Source organism: Phascolarctos cinereus, unplaced genomic scaffold, assembly GCF_003287225.1.
Source record: "Phascolarctos cinereus isolate Bilbo 61053 unplaced genomic scaffold, phaCin_HiC Scaffold_9;HRSCAF=440, whole genome shotgun sequence".
NCBI lineage: Eukaryota > Metazoa > Chordata > Mammalia > Diprotodontia > Phascolarctidae > Phascolarctos > Phascolarctos cinereus.
This window is the reverse complement of record NW_027556402.1, coordinates 34704569-34725387: the sequence shown is the minus strand read 5'-3', so window position 1 is coordinate 34725387 and position 20819 is coordinate 34704569. Positions and strand designations below refer to the sequence as shown.

The 20819-nt window shown below is 37.9% G+C and overlaps 1 protein-coding gene across 1 annotated transcript in view; it reads right to left on the bottom strand.

Moving 5' to 3' along the window:
- Positions 1-20819, bottom strand: part of TSPAN5 (tetraspanin 5) — a 219165-nt gene that overhangs the window by 13688 nt on the left and 184658 nt on the right. Inside the window, exons 3-4 of the mRNA XM_021008377.2 lie at positions 5774-5920; positions 796-966 (exon numbers count right to left, since the gene is read on the bottom strand). Coding sequence (XP_020864036.1) covers positions 796-966; positions 5774-5920 — 318 coding nt within the window. The remainder of the gene's footprint in view (positions 1-795; positions 967-5773; positions 5921-20819) is intronic.

Below are 20819 nucleotides of genomic sequence, written 5' to 3'. Positions count from 1 at the left end.
ATTATGGTCACAACAGGAAGAAGGAATCCTGACTCCCTCCTCACTACACCATGGTGTCTACCCAGGGCCTTATTCAATAAATAAGTGAATGGACATTAATCTACAGCCCAAGAGCAAATGTTTCAGATGGTTTATACAGAGGGAGGTCTATTCAAATGCCAACAGATCTTTCATTACATATAAGTTATTACCATAATGCAAGATAATATCTCATATACATTTCCCTTTTAGTTAAACCTCACAACATCCTTATGTTTTAGGTAGGGCCTCATTTTACAGACAAAATAACAAAAGACATAAAAAGGTTAAAGTGGCCTGCCAAAGTCTCTTGCATGGCTAGTTGTAGAGACAGCAAAAAGGTAGAGACCAGGATTCGAACCCAAGTCCTCTGACTTCAAAAGCCAGGATGCTTTCCAATTATATAACAGCACAATTATGGGCTGTGGTACAGGGGAATCAGGTGCCAAAAACAAGTTATCTTTAGTTACCAGGTGGAACTTTAAAAATACAAGCAGCTGATTGTCATTCACTGCTAATGGGAAAAGACCAGCTAGCATGGCAGGCATGCCTCCACACAGCTCCCCCATCTTCTTCCTGTTCACATCAAACAAAAAAGCATCCGACATAGAATTCTACTTGAGACCTCCGAAAGGCAAGTGAGAAGACCAGGAGAACCCCAGGCCACTGAAGGCATGTCTTTGTTGGCCAACACAAAAAGCAGGGGAGAAAGCAATTATGTAGGAACCTCCATTCAAACAGGTGCTTGAGTCGAAAAGAAACACGATTCCCACTTACATATTCCTGGGTAAAGTCTATGAGGTTTTGTAAATCGATGTCATCCCGATAAGCTCTGATGTTGTTATTTATAAAGAAATACAGCTGGTCTTTGATCCAGTCTTTGAAAACAAATGCCAAAACTCCAGCAGTGAGCTCCAGGAAGAAAATAATTCCCAGGAAGACAGAAAACTAAGACAAAAGACACAGAGAGAATGGTTATGATGGCTATTTTCACCATGTTTGGTTAAAAGGCTCTTCTCTCTTTTTAAGTATTGTCATTATAGCGGAGTGTTACTCAGCACTAACGCAGACAATCATCAGTTTCTCGAGATTTATTCATACAAAATTACATTTCAGCAAAGATTAAAACAAATTCCACAATCACATTTTAGGTGCACTGGTGTTCCAGTCAGTAATTCAGCAAAGCCCATAGGCAAACAAGAATGACTCATTACACCCACATTAGGTCCAAATGCATTTCACATGACTGATGTTTCTGCCAGGAGCTTTTAATAATGACCAATTCCTTACCTCTAAGATATTTTGCTTGTATTAAAAAAGATAGAGAATATCATAATATTGGCATTTTCCTGCCATCTGGAATGGTGGTCAGGATTCCATATTTCTTTAGAGGATTCAGATGTTTTTTTAATCCTCCCCTTGCACCTGCTACACAGGGTGAAATAGCAGGTGGGTTCATTTGAGGAAAATGACGCAGCCTGAGAGGTGGTGAGGGGGAGCATGACATTAAAATAATCTTCCCGCATTAGGAAAAGCAAAGTGAGACAAACCGCCACCCACTCCTCCTGGTCACCTGAGGACCATTCGCTCCTTTGCTGCTCCCCTTTGGGGACAGCCTTGTCCCCCGGCCACATTTCTAACATCCTTTTCCAAAACAGAATCATTTCTAAATTCTAAAGTCAGAAGAAGCCTTTGTAAAGCAAAAGCCAGTATTAGGTATATTTTGACTATAGTCTCTGTGGGAGAGCAGGTTCAAAACCATGGACCTAGTGGAAAAATCTGCATGATTTCTGAGAGGAAAATTCCAAAGGTGTGTGGCACATCTTGTACTAAGCCACCCACCTCTTTTCTTTGGACTTCTCACCCACCCATCCCTTTTCTCTAAGCAGGTCTGATGCTATTGAAACAGGAAATGGGAACTGAAGTATAATTACACAGGTCAACCATTCTAACAACAGCAGGGACAGGCAAGCCCAGATGGGATCTCAACCACTGCGCCCCCAACGAATTTGCAGGCTAGGAAAAGCCAATCTAAAGAAACATAAATAACACTTAAGAGCTATCCTTTTGGGGCAGCTAGGTGGCGCAGTGGATAGAGCACTGGCCCTGAACTCAGGAGGACCTGAGTTCAAATCTGGCCTCAGACCAAACACTTGACACTTACTAGCTGTGTGACCCTGGGCAAGTCACTTAACCCCAATTGACTAAAAAGCAAAAAAAAAAAAAAGAGCTATCCTTTTATTTACAGCAAACAGAATCAACAAAATGTGGTGGGGAGAGAAAATCATCCATTTACTCCACAAAATTGAGAAAGGGGGAAGTGTGTGATAAATATGGTAATTCTTCATGTGACTGTAAGTCACAGGTTCTTAACCTGGGACCTATAAAGCTTGTAGATAGATTTCAGGGGCTCCATGATGAATGGGGTAAAATGACATCTTTATTTTCGTAAGCCTCTAACTCCTTTATTCCAATATTATTTGGAGAAGGGGTCCATAAGGTTGACCAGACTGCCAAAGGAGACCATGACACACAGAAAGAGTAAGAATCCTTACTTAGGGGAGTGTTACACCCATATGGTACCAGTCTCTACCCAACTATGTTCCATATGTGGTATGTCATAAGTCACAGCATCTTCAGGTCTAAAAAAGACAGCCCAGAACTGCAGATCCAGCACCACCTTCTAGAAGTCCTGACTTTCTAAAGACTCATTCCCACTCCAGGTTCCTAAGTGCCTGTACTATTGTCTGGATTCCTAAGAATAGAGCTTTAGAGACCCAGGTACCTGGACATACCATGACTGCTTGAGTCAATGGGCAGCAAAACACCACAGATGTACTTATTGATGGCACAAGTCCTTTCAAATCATCACTCATCTCAATGAAATATAAAGATGTCTTTGCTCCTACAGTATTAATGGTTACTGGAAACTTTACTCTGGGTAATATCCCCAATGTTGGGCATGAAGAAAAAGGTCAAGGGGGAAAAAAGCTAAACACATAGTTATACTTTTGGATAGAACATAGAATAATTTCTCTTTCTTTCATAGTCACCACCTTTATGCATATGAAAAAGAAATCAACTGTTTTTGATTACTTTTATTTCTCTTTAGTTTGATTATAGGATCAAACTCCCTTCTTTAGGAAGAACTAACCCTAAACTAAGCCAGACTAACATGAAGAGTCTCTTAAGTCTAGGTTACCTGTAGATTTAGTGAAAAGAGAGATGGAGAAGACTTTATCATTCAGTGGCAGATAATTTAGAAGAATAAAATAATCATAAGATTATAAGGTTTTTCGAAAGGCCAAATTTCCTTTTCTAGCAGAAAGTGGGATTGACCAGAGGCTAAGTTCCTCTTTCTGGCAGCTGGAGAAAGGTTAGCCAAAGGTTGTTATTTTTTTTCCAGTCTTAGTGGTTAAGCCCTTTTTTTTTTCTTCTTGAGCTAGAGTCTAAGTTGACTAATGGATTCTGCTAAGGCAGATGGAGGGGTGACTGCTAACCACTGACCACAACTTCTTCTTTCCCGGTCTACTTTCTGGTTACAAAAGGTACCACCTGGAAGAAAGGATGTCTGGCATAGGATTAAGAAAGTCTTGGGAGAAGACAACTAGTCATGTGACCTACCTTGTCCAATTGAATTCTGTTCAAAACAAATTTGTCATTTTTCCAATTCCTCTTTTTTTGTTTTAAAAACCATCTCTGTAAATCATTCCTTGTCTCTGACCTCTGAGGAGTCAGGTGACCTGGTCTGACAGGTAAATCTCAGCTTTTGCAGATTAAATCACAGATGACTCGGTAACTTTGTCTTCAGTTTCCTTTTTATTTCAGACAATCAATTTTAACCCAAATCTCTCTCTGCTGTATTTATTATGTCTCTATTTTTAATCTATTTTTGTCCTATCCTCAGGGCTAAGCACATAGCAGGTACTTAATAAATGTGTGTTGACTGGCTGGTTGATCAGGAGTTGGGCATCATTTTTTCTTGCCTATATTTCTCACCAGTCTCTTACCAGGCCATTCCTAATCAGTGACAAAAATTTGAGATCAAAGGCTATCTTGCTCACCTAGTGAACTGCATGCCCCAGATCTCTCTAATCATTTTCATGACTTTTCCCTATCCCTCTATGTTTGGTTTGTGTTCCTTTGCTGTATAGAATAACCTTCCCTATCATGTTTGCTACACTCATTTTTTGCAAGGAAGGGAAGTTTTAGTATCCAAGTGCAGCCCTTTGACTGAGTCCAAGTTTTACAGAACAAATCCTTTCATTAAGTGGATTTGTTCTGTGAAGTTTTGGATTCAGAAGCTAGAGGGCTTCATGTGGCCTCGAGGCCGCAGCTTTCCCACCCCTGCACTAGACTGAGTATATTAATTTCATTTACTCTAAAACATGCACAACTAAGGACTCATTTTGGAGGAGGAGGGGGAGGTTTAATTTGGGGATACTGTTAAAACATTCGGTTCTGGTTTCTCAGGCAACATTCACCCTCTGTCAAAAATGGCTACTTGTCAATCATGTGAACCACAGATAAATTTGCATCCATTCAAATAATGTAGAATTTATAATTATTTTTATACTCAAAGGTCGGAAAGAAAATCACTAAATAAAATTCTTCTTTGATTTCACATCTAGGCATGTGCAAGTGTTCGAGTCAGGATTGTCTTTAATGAGCAGAAATAACTCCTGACTTACTCTCTTATAATCCGAGGGTCAGTTTTAGAGCTAGAAAGGACTCTCTCTTTCCACAGAGGATAAACTGAGGCCCAAAGTGGTTAAAGTGGTTTGCCCAAAATCACACAGATGGTGACAGCTCTGGGACTGGACTCCAAAGTCCCCTGACTACAAATCCATTGCTTTGCTCACTCTACCACACATGGGCACAAGAAACAAGTTGACCCTAGCTTTTGCAGGGATCCCAGTGGATTACAGTAATGGCTCTTGTCATCCTGATTTAATACTCTGATTTTCATGATACCTATACAGCTGTAAGGCTGTCTGCATTAGCGACACCTTTTTTTTTTTTAAATCACCATATACAAATTCACTTATCTGCTGCTAGAATGCCAAGGGATAACATGCCAACTTAGACATTTAAGTGCTACCTTTGAAGAAGTTGCTCATCCTGAACTATCCATACAAGGTACTTTTTTTTTTTTTACAGTAAGCCAGGTACTTTTTTTTTAAATCATAAAATAAACAGCAGCTCCCATAATGCTTTGCCATGTTCATAGTCTCTCTTAAGGCAGTGGTGTCAAACTTAAATAGAAACAGGGGCCATTAACCCATACATGAGGATCCTTGAAGGATGCATATTAACTTAGAAAATCCATGTTTATCTATTTCTTTTTTATTAATACATAACACATTAAACTTAGATAGGAACTCCATTTTTAATAGTATTTTATTTTTCTCCCAATTATATGTAAAGACAATTTTTAGCACTCATTTTGACAAGATTTTGAGGAACGGCATTTTGTTTTGGTTTTGGCCACACCCAAGAGTGTTGTGGGTCGCCATGTTTGATGCCTCTGTCCTTAGGTACTCCTAAGTTAATTGAAAATGAGAATTACTCGATCATGAGTTTATAAATACTGAACTCCCCTCTAATAGAAAGGACCACAAAGGAAATTTTCCTTTTACTTCAATTTCAGAGTGAAAGGGATCACCACGGTCACATGTTTGCAGGAGTCTTTCCCACACTATATCTTCCGCTCCACAAACACAAAGATTGAAGATCAAAGAAGTTGGATACTTACAAACTTGAGAAGGAAAGTGTTTTCTCGAAGAGCTCCAATACATCCTGCAAATCCTAAAATGAACATAACTCCCCCCACAACCATGAACAGCCAAACAGGATCAAAACCTCCCAAGTCTGTGATTGAAGAGATATTCGACAGTACTCCCTAAGAGGGAAAAAGAAACACAAACAAAAATACTGTTGAGATAAGCTTTTGAATTCTGGTTTTATGTGTTGTTGATTCCATGGTGTTTTTGTTTTGTTTTGTTTTTTAATTTTTTTTCAATTCATGGAACAAAACAAGCATTTCTATAACACAGTACAATAAAAAAGATGATTGCATATGAAACTGTAAATCTACCATGTACAACTTGCTATTCTCTCCAAATATACAACAAAGTTATCATGTAAATTTATTTTTTCTTTTTTTTCTTCCTTTCCCTCACCCCACCCTAGAGATGACTACCACTAGACATAAATAGGTATGTGTATACACATATATGTATGTGTATGTATTATGCATATATATATATGTGTGTGTGTGTGTGTGTGTGTGTGTGTGTGTGTTTTGTGTATGTGTGTGTAAAATTATTCTATCATGGTGTTTTTTTAAAAAGAGTATTTTCAAAACAACCCAGATCAATAGGTAAAATGAAAGTTATTAATACAAAGAACAAAGAGAGAGAAGTATCATGAAACTCTAGAGAGATCAAGAGTGGCCTACTGAGACAGCTAGGTAGAGCAGTGGATAGAGCACCAGCCCTGCAGTCAGGGGGACCTAAGTTCAAATCCAGCCTCAGACACTCATTAGCTGTGTGACCCTTGGGCAAGTCACTCAACCCCGATTGCCTTAAAAAAAAAAAAAGATTGGCCTGCTTGCTGTGTTCCAAACTGGACATTCCATCTCTGGCAACCATGTCTTTGCACATGTAGTCCCCCAGGTCCGTCTGCAATACAGTTCTCCTTACCTCCACCTCTTAGCTTCCTCCACTTTTCTGAAGTTTTTCCTGATCCTCCTAGATGTTAGCATTCTCTCCATTTTCAAAATACCGTGTCTTTGCTTAGCCTGCCTCTGACACTTAGTAGCTATGTGACCACGGGTGAACCAATTAATGCTCTTGTGCCTCAGTTTCCAATTGTGTAAAATGAAAGGATTATAATCAATGGCTTCTAAGGTCTCTTCCAGCTCTAGATGTATGGTCGTAGGCTGTATGCTCAATAAAATGCAAGGTCTTTGAGGGCTGCAAGTAGTTTTCATTTTTTAATCCCCAGGTTTTATAGAACATAGTTTCTTTTACAGAACATACCTTCAAAAAAATGCTAGTTGAATTAAACTGAATTGTCTTATAGAACAAAGGAGACCTCATGCTGCCCAGACAGACAATGCCCCTGGAAGTGGCAGACACTAACCAGAGAAGAAGGCTCAATGAAGGCTTTCTTGGGAATGGGCCAGAAATACAATTGTCTAATAATTGTTGTTCCGTCATGTCCAACTCTTCATGACCCCATTTGGGGTTTTCTTGGTAAAGACATGGGAGCGGTTTGCCATTTCCTTCTCTAGCTCATCTTACAGATGAAGAACTGAGGCCAACAGGGTTAGGTGACTCGCCCAGGGTCACACAGCTAGTAAGTGTCTGAGGCCACATTTGAATGCAGGAAAATGAGTCTTCCTGACTCCAGGCCTCTAATAATTAAGGCTATGCAACAATGAAACAAGCTGTCTCAGTAAGGAATGAGCTCTCCATCACTGGAAGTGTTAAAGCAGTGCCTGGATGACCATTTACCAGGGACATTGTTGGAGGGATTCCTACACTGGGTTGAAAATTGGACTTGGTGACCTCTAAGATTTTATACTGGGCACCTAGGCAGTACAGTGAATAGAACATTGGGACTGGAGTCAAAAAGACCTGAGTTCAAATCCAGCCTCAGACACTTACTAGCTGAGTGACCCTGGGCGAGTCACCTAACCCTCTTTGCCTCAGTTTCCTCATCTGTAAAATGAAGTGGAGAAGGAAATGGCATACCACTCCAGTATCCTTGCCAAGAAAACCCCAAATGGAGTCACAAAGAGTCGGGCATAACTAAAAACAGCTAAGAACAAGAGATTTTATAATGTTTTGTACCACACATTACAGGTTACAAAATGCCTTGCACAGGACATTACAGGCTACAAAATGCTTGCACTTACACATTTGATCCTCCCTCAGATCCAGTGGGGTATGTTGGGCAGGTCTTACTGTCCCTATCTTCAAATAACAGTCAGAGGCCAAGTATCCCAAGGTCACCTCGCTGACAAAGCTACAGCCCAAACCTAGTGACTTCTCCACTTGGGAGATTTTCCTTTTATGACTCATGAAGGCAGGTTCCAAGTTCAGATAATTCCCAAGGACTGATCCACAGCCTGTGCCTTTCAAATTAAAGTCTAGTGGAGCATGGAAACAGTTATCTGGGCAAACCAAATACATCTACCTTGTACCACACTCAGATAAGCCATGGAAACATTACAGAAGAAGAGTCAATTCTCAGTAGTCTGTAAGTTTCACGATAGTTTTTTCCCCTCCACAATTTGTCCCTTTTTAACAATCTCCTCTGAATACTTACTCTTGGAGCAGCCCGCAGGAGTAATTTTAATTGAGAGAAACTCAACATGTTACCATGGAAACAGCAGCCAATGTGGTCTAACAAGCCTGCTATTTCTCCAGCATTTAAAATTTCAACATATCAAAGGCATAGAGAAAGACAACTCTATAAGGGGCAGAAACAATTTCTCCTAATATAATCTTGAGTGGTATGGGTGGTATGCAAGGAATTGGTCTCAAACTAGGTCAAGTCTAAGAAAACTGTGTATGGAAGTCAAAAATCACAGCCCACAGTTTCTATCCTTTGGCCCTGCCTGAAATGGAGATGAAATTCACAGCTTCTCTGCTTCAACTTTACAAAACTTTCCAATCCCAAAAGAGCATTTACCTGCCTCTGGTTAGAAAATGGGATTGAACAGTAACTAAACATATTCCTCCTAATAAAGTCTTTGGGGTTCAAGATGGCTAGTTAGCTGTTCTCCTTAGCCCACACTGGGGCAGTGGATTGTGGGATAGGAGCCTCCAACATGGGATTTTTGTATTTGCTGAGAGTTTGATAGGTGAAAATGAAGAGTTAGAAAAAGCCTACTGAAAATTCTTGTATTTGTGATTTGTAACAATGAAAGTAACTAATGAAAGAACTTCATCTAGGCCTATACTCATGACTTCTGGAAGCTCGGGAATTCAAAGAAACAAACTCTAGAAAAACATATACTGCAAGCTAACATATTAGGAAGTAAAGTGTGAAAAGTCAAATTCCTACTTAACTTTGTATAGAGCAGCAAATTTAATTAAAAAGAAAGTGAAAAACCAAATGATCAAATTCTTTGAGACAGATATTTATAAAAGATTTCCCAACAAATAACTCATCAAGAGATATGATTAGACAGCTCATAAAAGAAAAAATAAAATTCTCAAAATAACCACCAAAAAAAAGGTTTGAATTGCTCATTCTTAGAGAAATGAAAATTAAAACAATTGTAATACATGACCTCCTTCAGTACCGAAGACCTCTAGCTTCCCAAGTTTGGAACACTTTCTACTAATGCTGAATTCAAGCAAGCTCTTTGAAACATAGTAAACAGACACCTTTAAATAAATTCATTACACATTAGCCAACCTGTAGACAAAACGCCACCTTCTATGCACTAAATAGCTTTAAAAAAGAGTCAAAAATACTTTTTTGCTTTAACAAAGGATAGGAAACTTAGATGGTGCCTTTCATTTGGGAATGGCTGAATAAATTATGACATATAAATGGAATGGAAAATTATTGCTATAAAAATATTAAAAGTATGGGCTCTAGAGAAATTTTAGAGGACTTATTTATATGAACTGAGGTAGACTGAAGTAAGCAGAACCAAAACAATAATTTATACAAGGAGAACAACATTGTAAAGGAAAACAACTGTAAAAAGACTTAAGAACTTGTGATCAACGCAACAATCAATCCTGGCTTCAGAAAACTGATGAAGCTTCCCACCTCTTAGCAGAGGGGCAATGAACCACAGGTGAAGAAGATGACATGAATTTTCAGAAATGACCATTGTGTGAATGCTTTGTAGGACTATGCTGACTTATTACAAGGAAGAGCTCTTTATTTCGAGGAAGGGGGGACAGAATGGGGTAAGCAGTGGTGGGTACTGATGTTGAATAGGAAGAAAAAAAGTCAAAAAAAAGAAAGTCATTTTTAAAAATACACAGAAGAGAGAAGAAGGATATTTATAAGGGATCACCAACAACAGAGCAATATTGAAGCTACTACATTAAACTAGAAATGTACTTGAAAAAAACAAAATATACATAGTGGCCATTCATAGTTTCATCTGAAGTACTCTTTTTGTTTTTATTGTATGGGGAAATGTTTATTGGAGTTTATCAAGTTCATAATAATAAAAAGAAATAAATTTTAAAAAGAATAACCAGTGTTCTATCAGGACTATGCTTTAGATAGTTAATTGAAAGTGAACAGGACTCATCTGTGTAAAAATATTACAGCCCTGCCATTTCTAATAGAAAACATTGATCAGGGATCACTGAACAAACTGTGTGATAGGAATGGAATGAGAAATATGAATAAGACAAATGAATATAGAATCATTTATGTGAAATAATAGAGTGAAGAAAATAGACTTATAACCATATTTATGACTATGACTATGTAAATGACAATACAATATATACATATAGCTATATATATTTAGATACAGATAGCTATAGCTATAGCTGTCCATCTATTTATCTATAAACGTTTGTCCCATTGAAGGTGTTTGACAACATGGCTGAAAACATCATGCTAAAAAGCATGGGAGCACGCACACAGCCTTGCTTCACTTCATTGTTGACTGGGAAAGCATGACAGCATCGTCCACTATCCAGAACGCTCGCAAGCATGCCTTCATGAAATTGACGTACAATACTAATGACATAATTTTCCACAAGCCCTCTTAACTTTGTAATTGATTGTGTGACAGAGGAGACACTGGCACAGAACCACCCATTATGGCGTGCCCTCATCAGAGAAGGCGCTGAGCTCTATGAGCAAAGCAGAATTGAAACAGCACAAAAGAAATGAGAGATCGGGCAGCTAGGTGGTGCAGTGGATAGAGCTCCAGCCTTGGAGTCAGGAGGACCTGAGTTCAAATGTGACCTCAGAAACATAAACTTACTAGCTGTGTGACCCTGGGCAAGTCACTTAACCCCATTGCCTAGCTAAAAAAAAAGAAAAAAAGAAAAAGAAAAAAAGAAATGAGAGATGTGTACATTTAGGAAATCCACCCCAAATGTTCATGTGGACTATTTGCACCCAACCTGTGGTAGAGCATACCAAGCTCGTATTGGTCTGATCAGCCACAGTTGGACACATTATAACTTGATTCTGACATAGTAATGTCATTTTTGTCCTCTTAAAAAATGAAGACTATAAATAGTATATCTCGGGGCAGCTAGGTGGTGAAATAGATAGATCTCTGGCCTTGGAGTCAGGAGGACCTGAGTTCAAATCTGCCCTCAGACACTTGACTTAATAATTACTAGCTGTTTAACCCCAATTGCTTCACCAAAAAAAAAAGGCAAAAAAAATTAAAATAAAAAATTTTAAAAATAGTATATCTCTAGATATGGGAGGAGGAAGTACAGATATGTGATTTCAACAACGTGAGGACCCCTAGGTATGGAAACTCCTTTCACCAAGGTAGCAACCTGTTTCTGACTTTACATCTGTAACTTATAGAGTTAACCAAAGGACTGAGAGGTTTACTAACCTGCTCATGATCACACAGCTAATATGCATTAGAGGCACACTTGAATCCAGGTCTTCCTGACTCTAAGGATGCTTCTCTACCCATCAGCTGCCTCTATAATAATAATGATGTTAACAATAAAGTTTAAAAATATTCAGAAGGAAAATAAAGCCACAGGGAACATGGAAATAAACAGGACATTTTTTTTCTTATTTTGTCATATGCACATTTTTCAGCAAGTAATTATTTGGAGTAATGAGGGAGTATTTTATTGTTTGTTCACTGTAATGTTTATTTTTGTTGATGTTTACACAATTTAAAATTTAATAATTAGAAGCTCTGGGTGAAATCAAACCCTAAGTGCTGCCTCATCTAAATGACAAAACATACATACAAAACCTCATCTGGATATCCAATTTCTAGCCATGGCATGTTATCATTTTTCTTAGAATCCTCTCTATCTAGTGATGGGCACACGATTTTGCATTTGTATTCCAATAGTAAGGCTGAATCTGTCCCCCAAAATGAATACCAATCAGCTATTTCTACAGTTTGGCCTACATCACTATAGTTTTGAAATAAAAGGCAATTTTCCTGGGTATTTTATATTCACAAAATTTAAGTAGTTTTAAAAGTAACAAACTATAATTCTTGGATACAAATGGATTTATCTACTGATTGATGAGCCAAACTTTCCCCCTAACCAACAGAGATGCTGAGAGTCAGAGTCCCCATTCTTGGTTCTGGGGGCTGGTTTTTTAACAATGTGTGAATCATTGCTGAGGGGCTTGCACTGTGAGGTAACAAAGAGTCTCCTATTTGTTGAGGAGCTGGAGGACTTGAAAACTAAGTGAACGAACTGAAGGGAGCAGTCTACCCTTTCACTGTTTTGAGAAGGATCCCAAGAACTGGGGTGGGAAGGGGTAGCTGGCCCATTCTCTAGCTTAGCTGCCAAGTGGCCCCAGGCACAGGAAAGCTAAAGAATGTAGCCTACTGAGACAAGCCAAAACCTATGTTGGAATTGTGTCTCTATTTGTTTGCTCTTTTCGGATCCTAAGTTAAATAGCACCTATCCTAAGAGGAATGTGTCCAGGATTGAAAAGTGACTGCAAGTTTGAGAGGTCTGGAGGTTCTGGACCCAATTATCAAAGCATTTGGTTTCAGGAATGGAAGCAAAGAAAGCTTCTGAAACAGAGAGAATGACAACTGACAAAAGAATTAGCTCAAGCCTGGCAATTTTAGCCACAGATATGTGCCAAGCCAATGTGATATGTCAAGTGTCTTTTTACATGTAAATGTAAGCAGTCTTCAATGCTGCTTTATGTTCTGGCGAACTTAAGTATTAGCCTCCCAGCAGACTGTACCAGTTGTTTTAAGTTGCTGAATCTTGTTCTGTGCTTGGGAGTCATTTTAACTTTAGTCTTTTTTATGTGTGTGCAATAATAAATTACTCATCTCATCTCTAATTCATATTTTACACTGAGTGCTGTTTTGTTAACTTCTCATTAGGGAGGTCCTAGACATGAGTTATAAGTAAAATTGTCCCCAAGTTTCTTAGATGGGGAACTGAATGCACCAGAGCCTGAGAACAGAGAATTTAATCCCTCTCATGAGATGTGGGCTGCCCAAGACTGAATCTGGTCCAAATCCCATGCCTGACTCCAAAGCAACAGCGCTCCTTGGGTGGTGAAGGGAGTGCCTTGTTGTACTATGCTCTGTGGACCTAGTAGCAATTTCTTAAATTCAAACAGTCATAGAGTTGCTGCCCACTCATGCCATCTTTATGCAGCCTGTAAATTTTTGCTTTCTTCCCTTATCAGCCCACATAGAAAAGAAATTCTGGGATAGCTCTCAAGTCTGTAGGAACTCTTCTTCATTTATATCAGAGAAAGATTCCTTCTAAGAGGGAGCTCAAGGCAAATAGCTTCTACCTTCCCCACTCCAATGGCCTCTTCTTCCTCAGTAAAGTATGAGACAGGAGCAAAGCATTCTGCTGGAAGAGGAATAAGAATAATGTGGAAGAGAAGAAAAAATATGCAACAGTATCATGGGCTCTGAGGTATTCAATTCATGCAAGAATGAAAAGACTGCCTTCTGTCAATAAAGGGCTGGATTAGATAAAATTGGTAGTGGACCTAGTTAGTAATTTTCAGCAGCAAGGGATAGCTAACTAAAGGTAAGGTGTAAAAATAAGCAAGGTTTGGGGTTTGGCCAATGGATTCCAAGGTAGATAACAGTGTAACAGTTGAAAACGACTGTTTCCCAAGCCTGGGAAAAGATGCAAGTCAAGCCCAGTGAGGGTGATGGCCTGGGAAACTTAAGGACAGAAAGACAGGAGTTAATCACATTGTTTAGAAGGAGAGAAGTACTGACTTTACTAAGAAAAGATGCATGATGGGAAAGATGGAAAATGGAGGAAATAGGTTACTGTATATCACTAATGAAGATTTACATGTAAGAAGGAGCCAAAAAAAAAGCAACAAATATACAATTATAAAACATGAGATAACATAAAACAACCCAAGTGTTACACAAGTATTCTCCAAGTATTTAAACTCTGCCCCCAGAACCAAGAATGGGGACTCTGACTCTCAGCATCTCTGTTGGTTAGGGGGAAAGTTTGGCTCATCAATCAGTAGATAAATCCATTTGTATCCAAGAATTATAGTTTGTTACTTTTAAAACTACTTAAATTTTGAGAATATAAAATACCCTCCTCCCACCCCACCCAGGAAGGGTCCAGTGAAATGCTAGAACCTTGATGAAGGGTTTATGTTACAACATGAACGAGAATGATAAAGGTTCAGAAGTCACAGGTGAGTTACCATCTTCACTGAGGGAAAGAATATTCACACCAATGAGATCGCCAATCCATCAAGATATAAATACACAATTAAGAAACCAAAGACTTTAAAACCTCATAATGTAAGATAAAGTATTATAACACATATAAACACTATGACACAAAATTCACATAAGAGAGGGGAACTGATGAGTTAGTGAATGAAGAAAACCAATTTTGGGATCTTGGGAAAATAGAATCGATTTCATTTCCAATTAGGATTCGAAGAGCTATTTTTTTCCCACTAAAATGTGACAAATCTAATGTGAGAAGGCAATTCCCAAATATGGAGAACAAGGCCCCCTAAGGCATCCATGCATGATGCCCCAAACTAAGGATTTGAGAACCTCATTGGGGTTATTCAGGCCAGCAGCTGCTCATTTCCATTATATGAGAATACCTTGTTAGGAGAGGCATTTGTGGAACATCCTCACAGAGTTGATCCGAGCTCAAATAGCCAAATCAGCTTTTCGTTCAAGTTTCAAGTAAATGTCTCCTACTTGAATCATAGGTAGTTGAAGTAGGGTAGAAGAAACATGGGCTCTGGGTTCTAATCAGCTCTTCCACTTATCACCAGTACAGAGAGGTCACCTAACCTCTGAAAGCTTTGTCTGTCTCTCAGCATTGTTTCTACTAAATAACTGGCTTCTCAGCTCATTTCTAGCTCTGAATCTAGGACCTGTATGTGGCCTACAAACCCTGACTTCTCTTGTGATAAAATTACTATGCACTTAACATCAATGGATCTCATTTTCCTGATCATGAAACTAATTCAAATATTTTCTGTGTAAATTTAACAGGAAGGAACTCCAGGCCATCTAAACAAAGTCACAGACAATGGCAGTATCAAAGCCTCAGAAAAAAAAAAATCATCTAAAGGAAGCCAAGAAGAAAAGGTGCCTCTCTGGCTAAAGCCCTTCTGTGTATGCTTTTCCTACTGTTCTTGTCCGACTCTCAATATTATTTTTCAGAATGATCTTCCATTATTGTTATAGTTGAGAGCAAAAAGAATCCATTTACCAAAGTAACTTCCAGCTCACACCTAAAACTGACATTCTCCCACTCTAATTAATGTTTTACTAACAATACCGATTTTCTTTTAAACTGAGTAAAAACAGACTCTATCTCCTGACTTGACTCTAATGGGGTATGGGGTCCAACCAAAAGGATCCATGAATGCTTACATTCTCAGTTAAGCTTGGTGAAGTTAGGAGTTAAGCCATGTACATGAGTAGTACTTTTAGTCAATAAGTTTTTAAAAATTTTATTAAGCAACTGTTATGTGCCAGGAACTAAGTTGAGTGCTGGGGAAAGGAAAAGGGAGGGAATAAGTATATACCTACTATGTGCCAGGCACTGAGCTGAGTGCTGGGGAAGGGAAGAGGGAAGAGAATAAGCATTTATAGTATCCCTACTATGTGCTAGGCACTGTGCCAAGCACCGTTTATATTTATTATCTCATTTGATCCTTCAGTACTCAGAAGAATGTATGAGGCTGTCAGAGTTCAATAGCAACCTACAGTTCATGAGATGACAATAACTGTAAATAAAATATTCCTTAACAAATCATTTCTTGCATTTGGAACTATGCCCCTGAAATTACTTAATGGTCCAAACCTTTTGACCCAGTGATATCATTACTAGGCTTGTATCTCAAAGAGATCAAAGAAAGTAGAAAAGGACCTATTTGCACAAAAATATTTTCAGCAGATCTTTTCATAGTAGCCCTAAAAGGGAAATAAAGAAGGTACCCACCTATTAAGGAAGGCTAAACCAAATATAATATATTAACATAATGAAATATTATTATGCCACATGAAATGATTAAATGGACAATTTCAGAGGAATCTAGGGAGTAAGTAGAACTAGAATAATTTACATAATGACAATATTATAGAGAAAACTATCAACTATGCAAGACTTTAGAACTCTAATCAATGCAATGACAAACAAGTCCCAAGGACTGAAGATGAAACATGCCACCCATTTGCTGCCAGAGAGGCAATGGATTTAAAATGCAAAATGAGACATACACGCTTGGGTATAGTCAATACGGAAATTAGTTTAGCCAGCATATGGACTTCTTAAAAAATTATATTTGTTATGAGGGTTTAATCTTGTGGTTTCTATCTGTTACTGTTGTTGACACTAAAGGGGGGGGGGACAGAAAGAAGGGAGAGATAATACATGCCTATTAAATTGATTGACTAATTTTTTTAAACCCCAAATGGAAACTTCCACTTGCAACTGGTTTATCTATAGCAATGAAAAGGGGGACCCAAAGGAAGGGATGAATGATCAAAAGGAAACAATTATTTCATTCTTCTAATCTTTTGTCTTATAGCACTAACCCCACATTTTTGTTTTTCAGAATTGTAGAGTGCCTAACAAAGATGGGCTAGTCATGTGGTGAGGGAAAGAGATTTGAGGCAATCAGTCTCCACAACTGAATGACCTAGAACACTGAAGCTGCTATTAACCAACAAAATATCTCATATAATTAGAAAAACAACAGATTGGCCAAAGTTCTCTGTAGTGTATTGGGTAAATGGAAACATCAACAAAGAAGTAGCTTTGTACTGTTATACCCCTCATCCTACTCAACATTTCAGCAATCAGTGGCAAAATGTAGGCATGATGGAAAATAATGATTGTATTTTTTAAAAAGAATTATAAACAACCTTAAATAGCAACAAAATTTATTTTAAAATTATGGTTTATATTTGAATAAATGAATTCCAATACATGAAATATCCCCTAACAGTCTGTAAGTCACTCCCTCTGAGGCTCCATCATTTTCCTTTGTTCATCCATCCCTATACATTTCACATGGTCAAAGTCTGTACTCTTCTCCTGGTTCTGCCTTTTTTTTAAAAAAAAAAGTTACTTTCTTAGTTTTTCCAGATTTCTTCATGTCTTTCAGAGCTATCAACCTAAATATAAATCTAAACTATTATGTGACTACAATTTAATTCAGTCTATTGTCGGAATTTTGGGTTATTTCCATTTTGATTCCCTCCCCTCCCCCAATTACAAATAACAGCTATACAAACATTTGTGAACAGATAGCACTTTATTTCTTTTTATTAACACTTTGAGGTCACATTTTCAACTATGGGTCAAAAGGTATGTTTTTTTTTTAATGTTTGCAATGTACTGCAAGGTTTCTTTCCCAAAAAGATTTCAAGGTCAATTTCACTGGGACTCTATGAGTATATCTGTTTTCTCACAAACTCATTAGTATTGAGTGTTCACACTTTTAATCATGTTAATCCATTTGGTGATTGTGAAGTGGCACCTCAAAGTTATTTTAATTAACATTTGTAATGTAGCATTTGTAAATGAGTGGACATTTTTTCCCAAGAGATCAACCACATGTGTTTTCTTCTATGTAAACAATATGCTCATATCCTTTGAACATTTTATCTATTAGATACTGTGTTGTCCTTGAATATTTTTTAACAAAGCCTTATAGAATTTTTGTCACAATTTTATTCATCATATTAACCATGATTATGACTATGACGTGCTTGGATGTGCTCATTAATTTGTCTTTAGGAGACAGACAGTACACATAGTTAGACCTAGAGGTAAACAGGAAGAGGAAAGTAGCTATCATGTTGTCTTTGGAAAAATTACAAGGCTCCTTAAAAAGACCATCAAATGGAAGGCAAAGGTGAGTCAAATGGTGGGCATGCATCTATACAGAGGATTTTTAGTGTTAAGTAATCAAAATTACCTATTTTATCTTTTGTAATTGCTTCTATCCTTTATTTGATTAAGAATGTATCTCTTGGTAGACACCAGCCTGGAAAACCATTACATGTGACAGCATTCTCCAGCAGCCAAATCTCCCAGTGCCTCAGCACAACTCTGGGAAGCACAACTCCAGGAGGCAAAGCTCCAGGCTGGCAGACATCCTCTGGCAGCCAAACACGTGAGTACAAGGCCTGGGTGAGCAGGTATCCCCCAGGGGCCAGACTCCTCATCCCCACCCTGAGAGCTGTAGTTTTGCTGACTCTAGCCTAGCACCAGATAAGATGCCAGAACCCGACAGCCTCCAACTGCCAGCACCTAAGGCCCCAGCAACCAGGTTTCAGGCTTCCAGCACAAGAAGCTTGGGTCAGTGTCCCCTGCTCTCCAGCAGAAGAGCTCAACTTATTTTTTAAAAAGTCACGAAATAGGCAAATACCATGAGCAAAAAGCAGAAATGGACAATGACCATAGATTCTTATTATGGGGACAGGGAAGACCAAGGCACAAATTCAGAAGAGGACACTGTCAGCATGCCCACATCCAAAACCTCAAAGGGGCATATGAACTGGTCTCAAGCCCAAAAAGCCTTCTTGGAAGAGCTCAAGAAGGATTTTAAAAGTCAAATAAGGGAGGTAGAAGAAAAATTGGGAAAAGTAATGAGAAGTATGCAAGAGACAGTCAATAGCGTGGAAAAGGAAGGACAAAAATTAATTGTAGAAAACAAAATACAATTGGCCAAATGGAAAAAAGTATACTGAAGAAAACTCCTTAAAAAATAGAATTGGCCAAATGGAAAAGGAAATATGAAATCTAATGGAAGAAAACAATTCATTAAAAATTAGAAATGGGCAAGTGAAAACTAATGACTCGATGAGATGTCAAGAATCAAATAGAAACAAAAGGATAAAAAAAATAGAAGAAAATGTAAAATACCTCATTGGTAAAATAACTGACCTGGAAAATAGATCCAGGAGAGACAATTTAAAAATTTTTGGTCTACCTGAAAATCATGATGAAAAGAAGAGGCTGGACAGCATCTTTGAGGAAATCATCAAGGAAAACTGTCCTGAGATCCTAGAACTGGAGGGTAAAATAGCCATAGAAAGAATCTACCAATCACCTCCTGAAAGAGATCCCAAATTGAAAACACCAAGGAATATTGTAGCCAAATTCCAAAATTACCAGGTCAAAGAGAAAATACTGCAAGCAGCCAGAAAGCAACAATTTAAATATCATGGAACCACCGTCAGAATTACACAAGACCTTGCAGCTTCTAGCTTCTATATTAAAAGATCACAGATGTGGAATATGACATTCCCTAAAGCAAAGGAGCTTGGATTACAACCAAGGATCAACTATCCAGCGAAACTGAGCATAATCTTTCAGGGGAGGAGATGGATATTCAGTGAAATAGGGGACTTCCAAACCTTCTTGATGAAAAGATATTTTCAACAGAAAATTTGATCTTCAAATACAATGAAGTAAGAAAGCAGGTTCAGAGGGTAAGCACTACCCAAAGGACAGACTTGTTTCTCAATGGGTGAAGCTTTATTGTTGCAAAAGCAAATGGAACCAAAGGAAAAATTAAGAAAATTGAAATTAAGAAAACTACTGAACTAATAAATAAAACTAAGGCTGGTTTTATGGGGGGGGAAAGGCAATAAAATAGGTAAACCTTTGGTTAACTTAATTAAAAAAGAAAGAAGAAAACCAAATTACAGTATCAAAATGAAAAGGTGAAGCACCACCAAGGAAGAGGAAATTAAAACAATAATTAGAACTATTTTGCTCAACTGTATGCCAATAAATTTGACAATGTTAGTGAACTGGATAAATATTTACATAAATATAAATTACCCAGATTAACAGAACAGGAAGCAAAATACTTAAATAACCCCATCTCAGAAAAAAGAAATTGAACAAGCCATTGATGAACTCCCTAGGTAAAAATCTCCAGGGCCAGATGGATTTACAAGCGAATTCTACCAAACGTTTAAAGAACAATTAATCCCAATACTATACAGACTATTTGGGAAAATAGGTGAAGAAGGAGTCTTACCAAATTCTTTTTATGATACAAATATGGTGCTGATACCTAAACAGGAAGAGAAAACAGAGAAAGAAAATTATAGACCAATTTCCTAATGAATATAGATGCAAAAATTTAAAAAAATATTAGCAAATAGATTACAGCAACTTATCACAAGAATAATACACTATGACCAGGTAGGATTTTATACCAGGAATGCAGGGTTGGTTCAATATTAGGAAAACTATCAGCATAATTGAGCATATCAACACCAAAACCAACAGAAACCACATGATCATCTCAATAGATGCAGAAAAAGCTTTTGAAAATACAACACCCATTCCTATTAAAAACACTAGAAAGCATAGGTAAATGGAGTCTTCCTTAAAATAATAAATAGCATCTATCTAAAACCTTCAGCAAGCAATATGTAATGGGGACAGCTAGAAGCATTTCCAATAAGATCAGGGTGAAACAAGGATGTCCATTATCACCACTATTCAATATGTACTGGAAATGTTAGCTTTAGCAATAAGAGAAGAAAAAGAAAAAGAAATTGAAGGTATTACAACAGGCAAAGAAGAAACAAAGCTATAGCTCTTTGCAGATGATAGGAT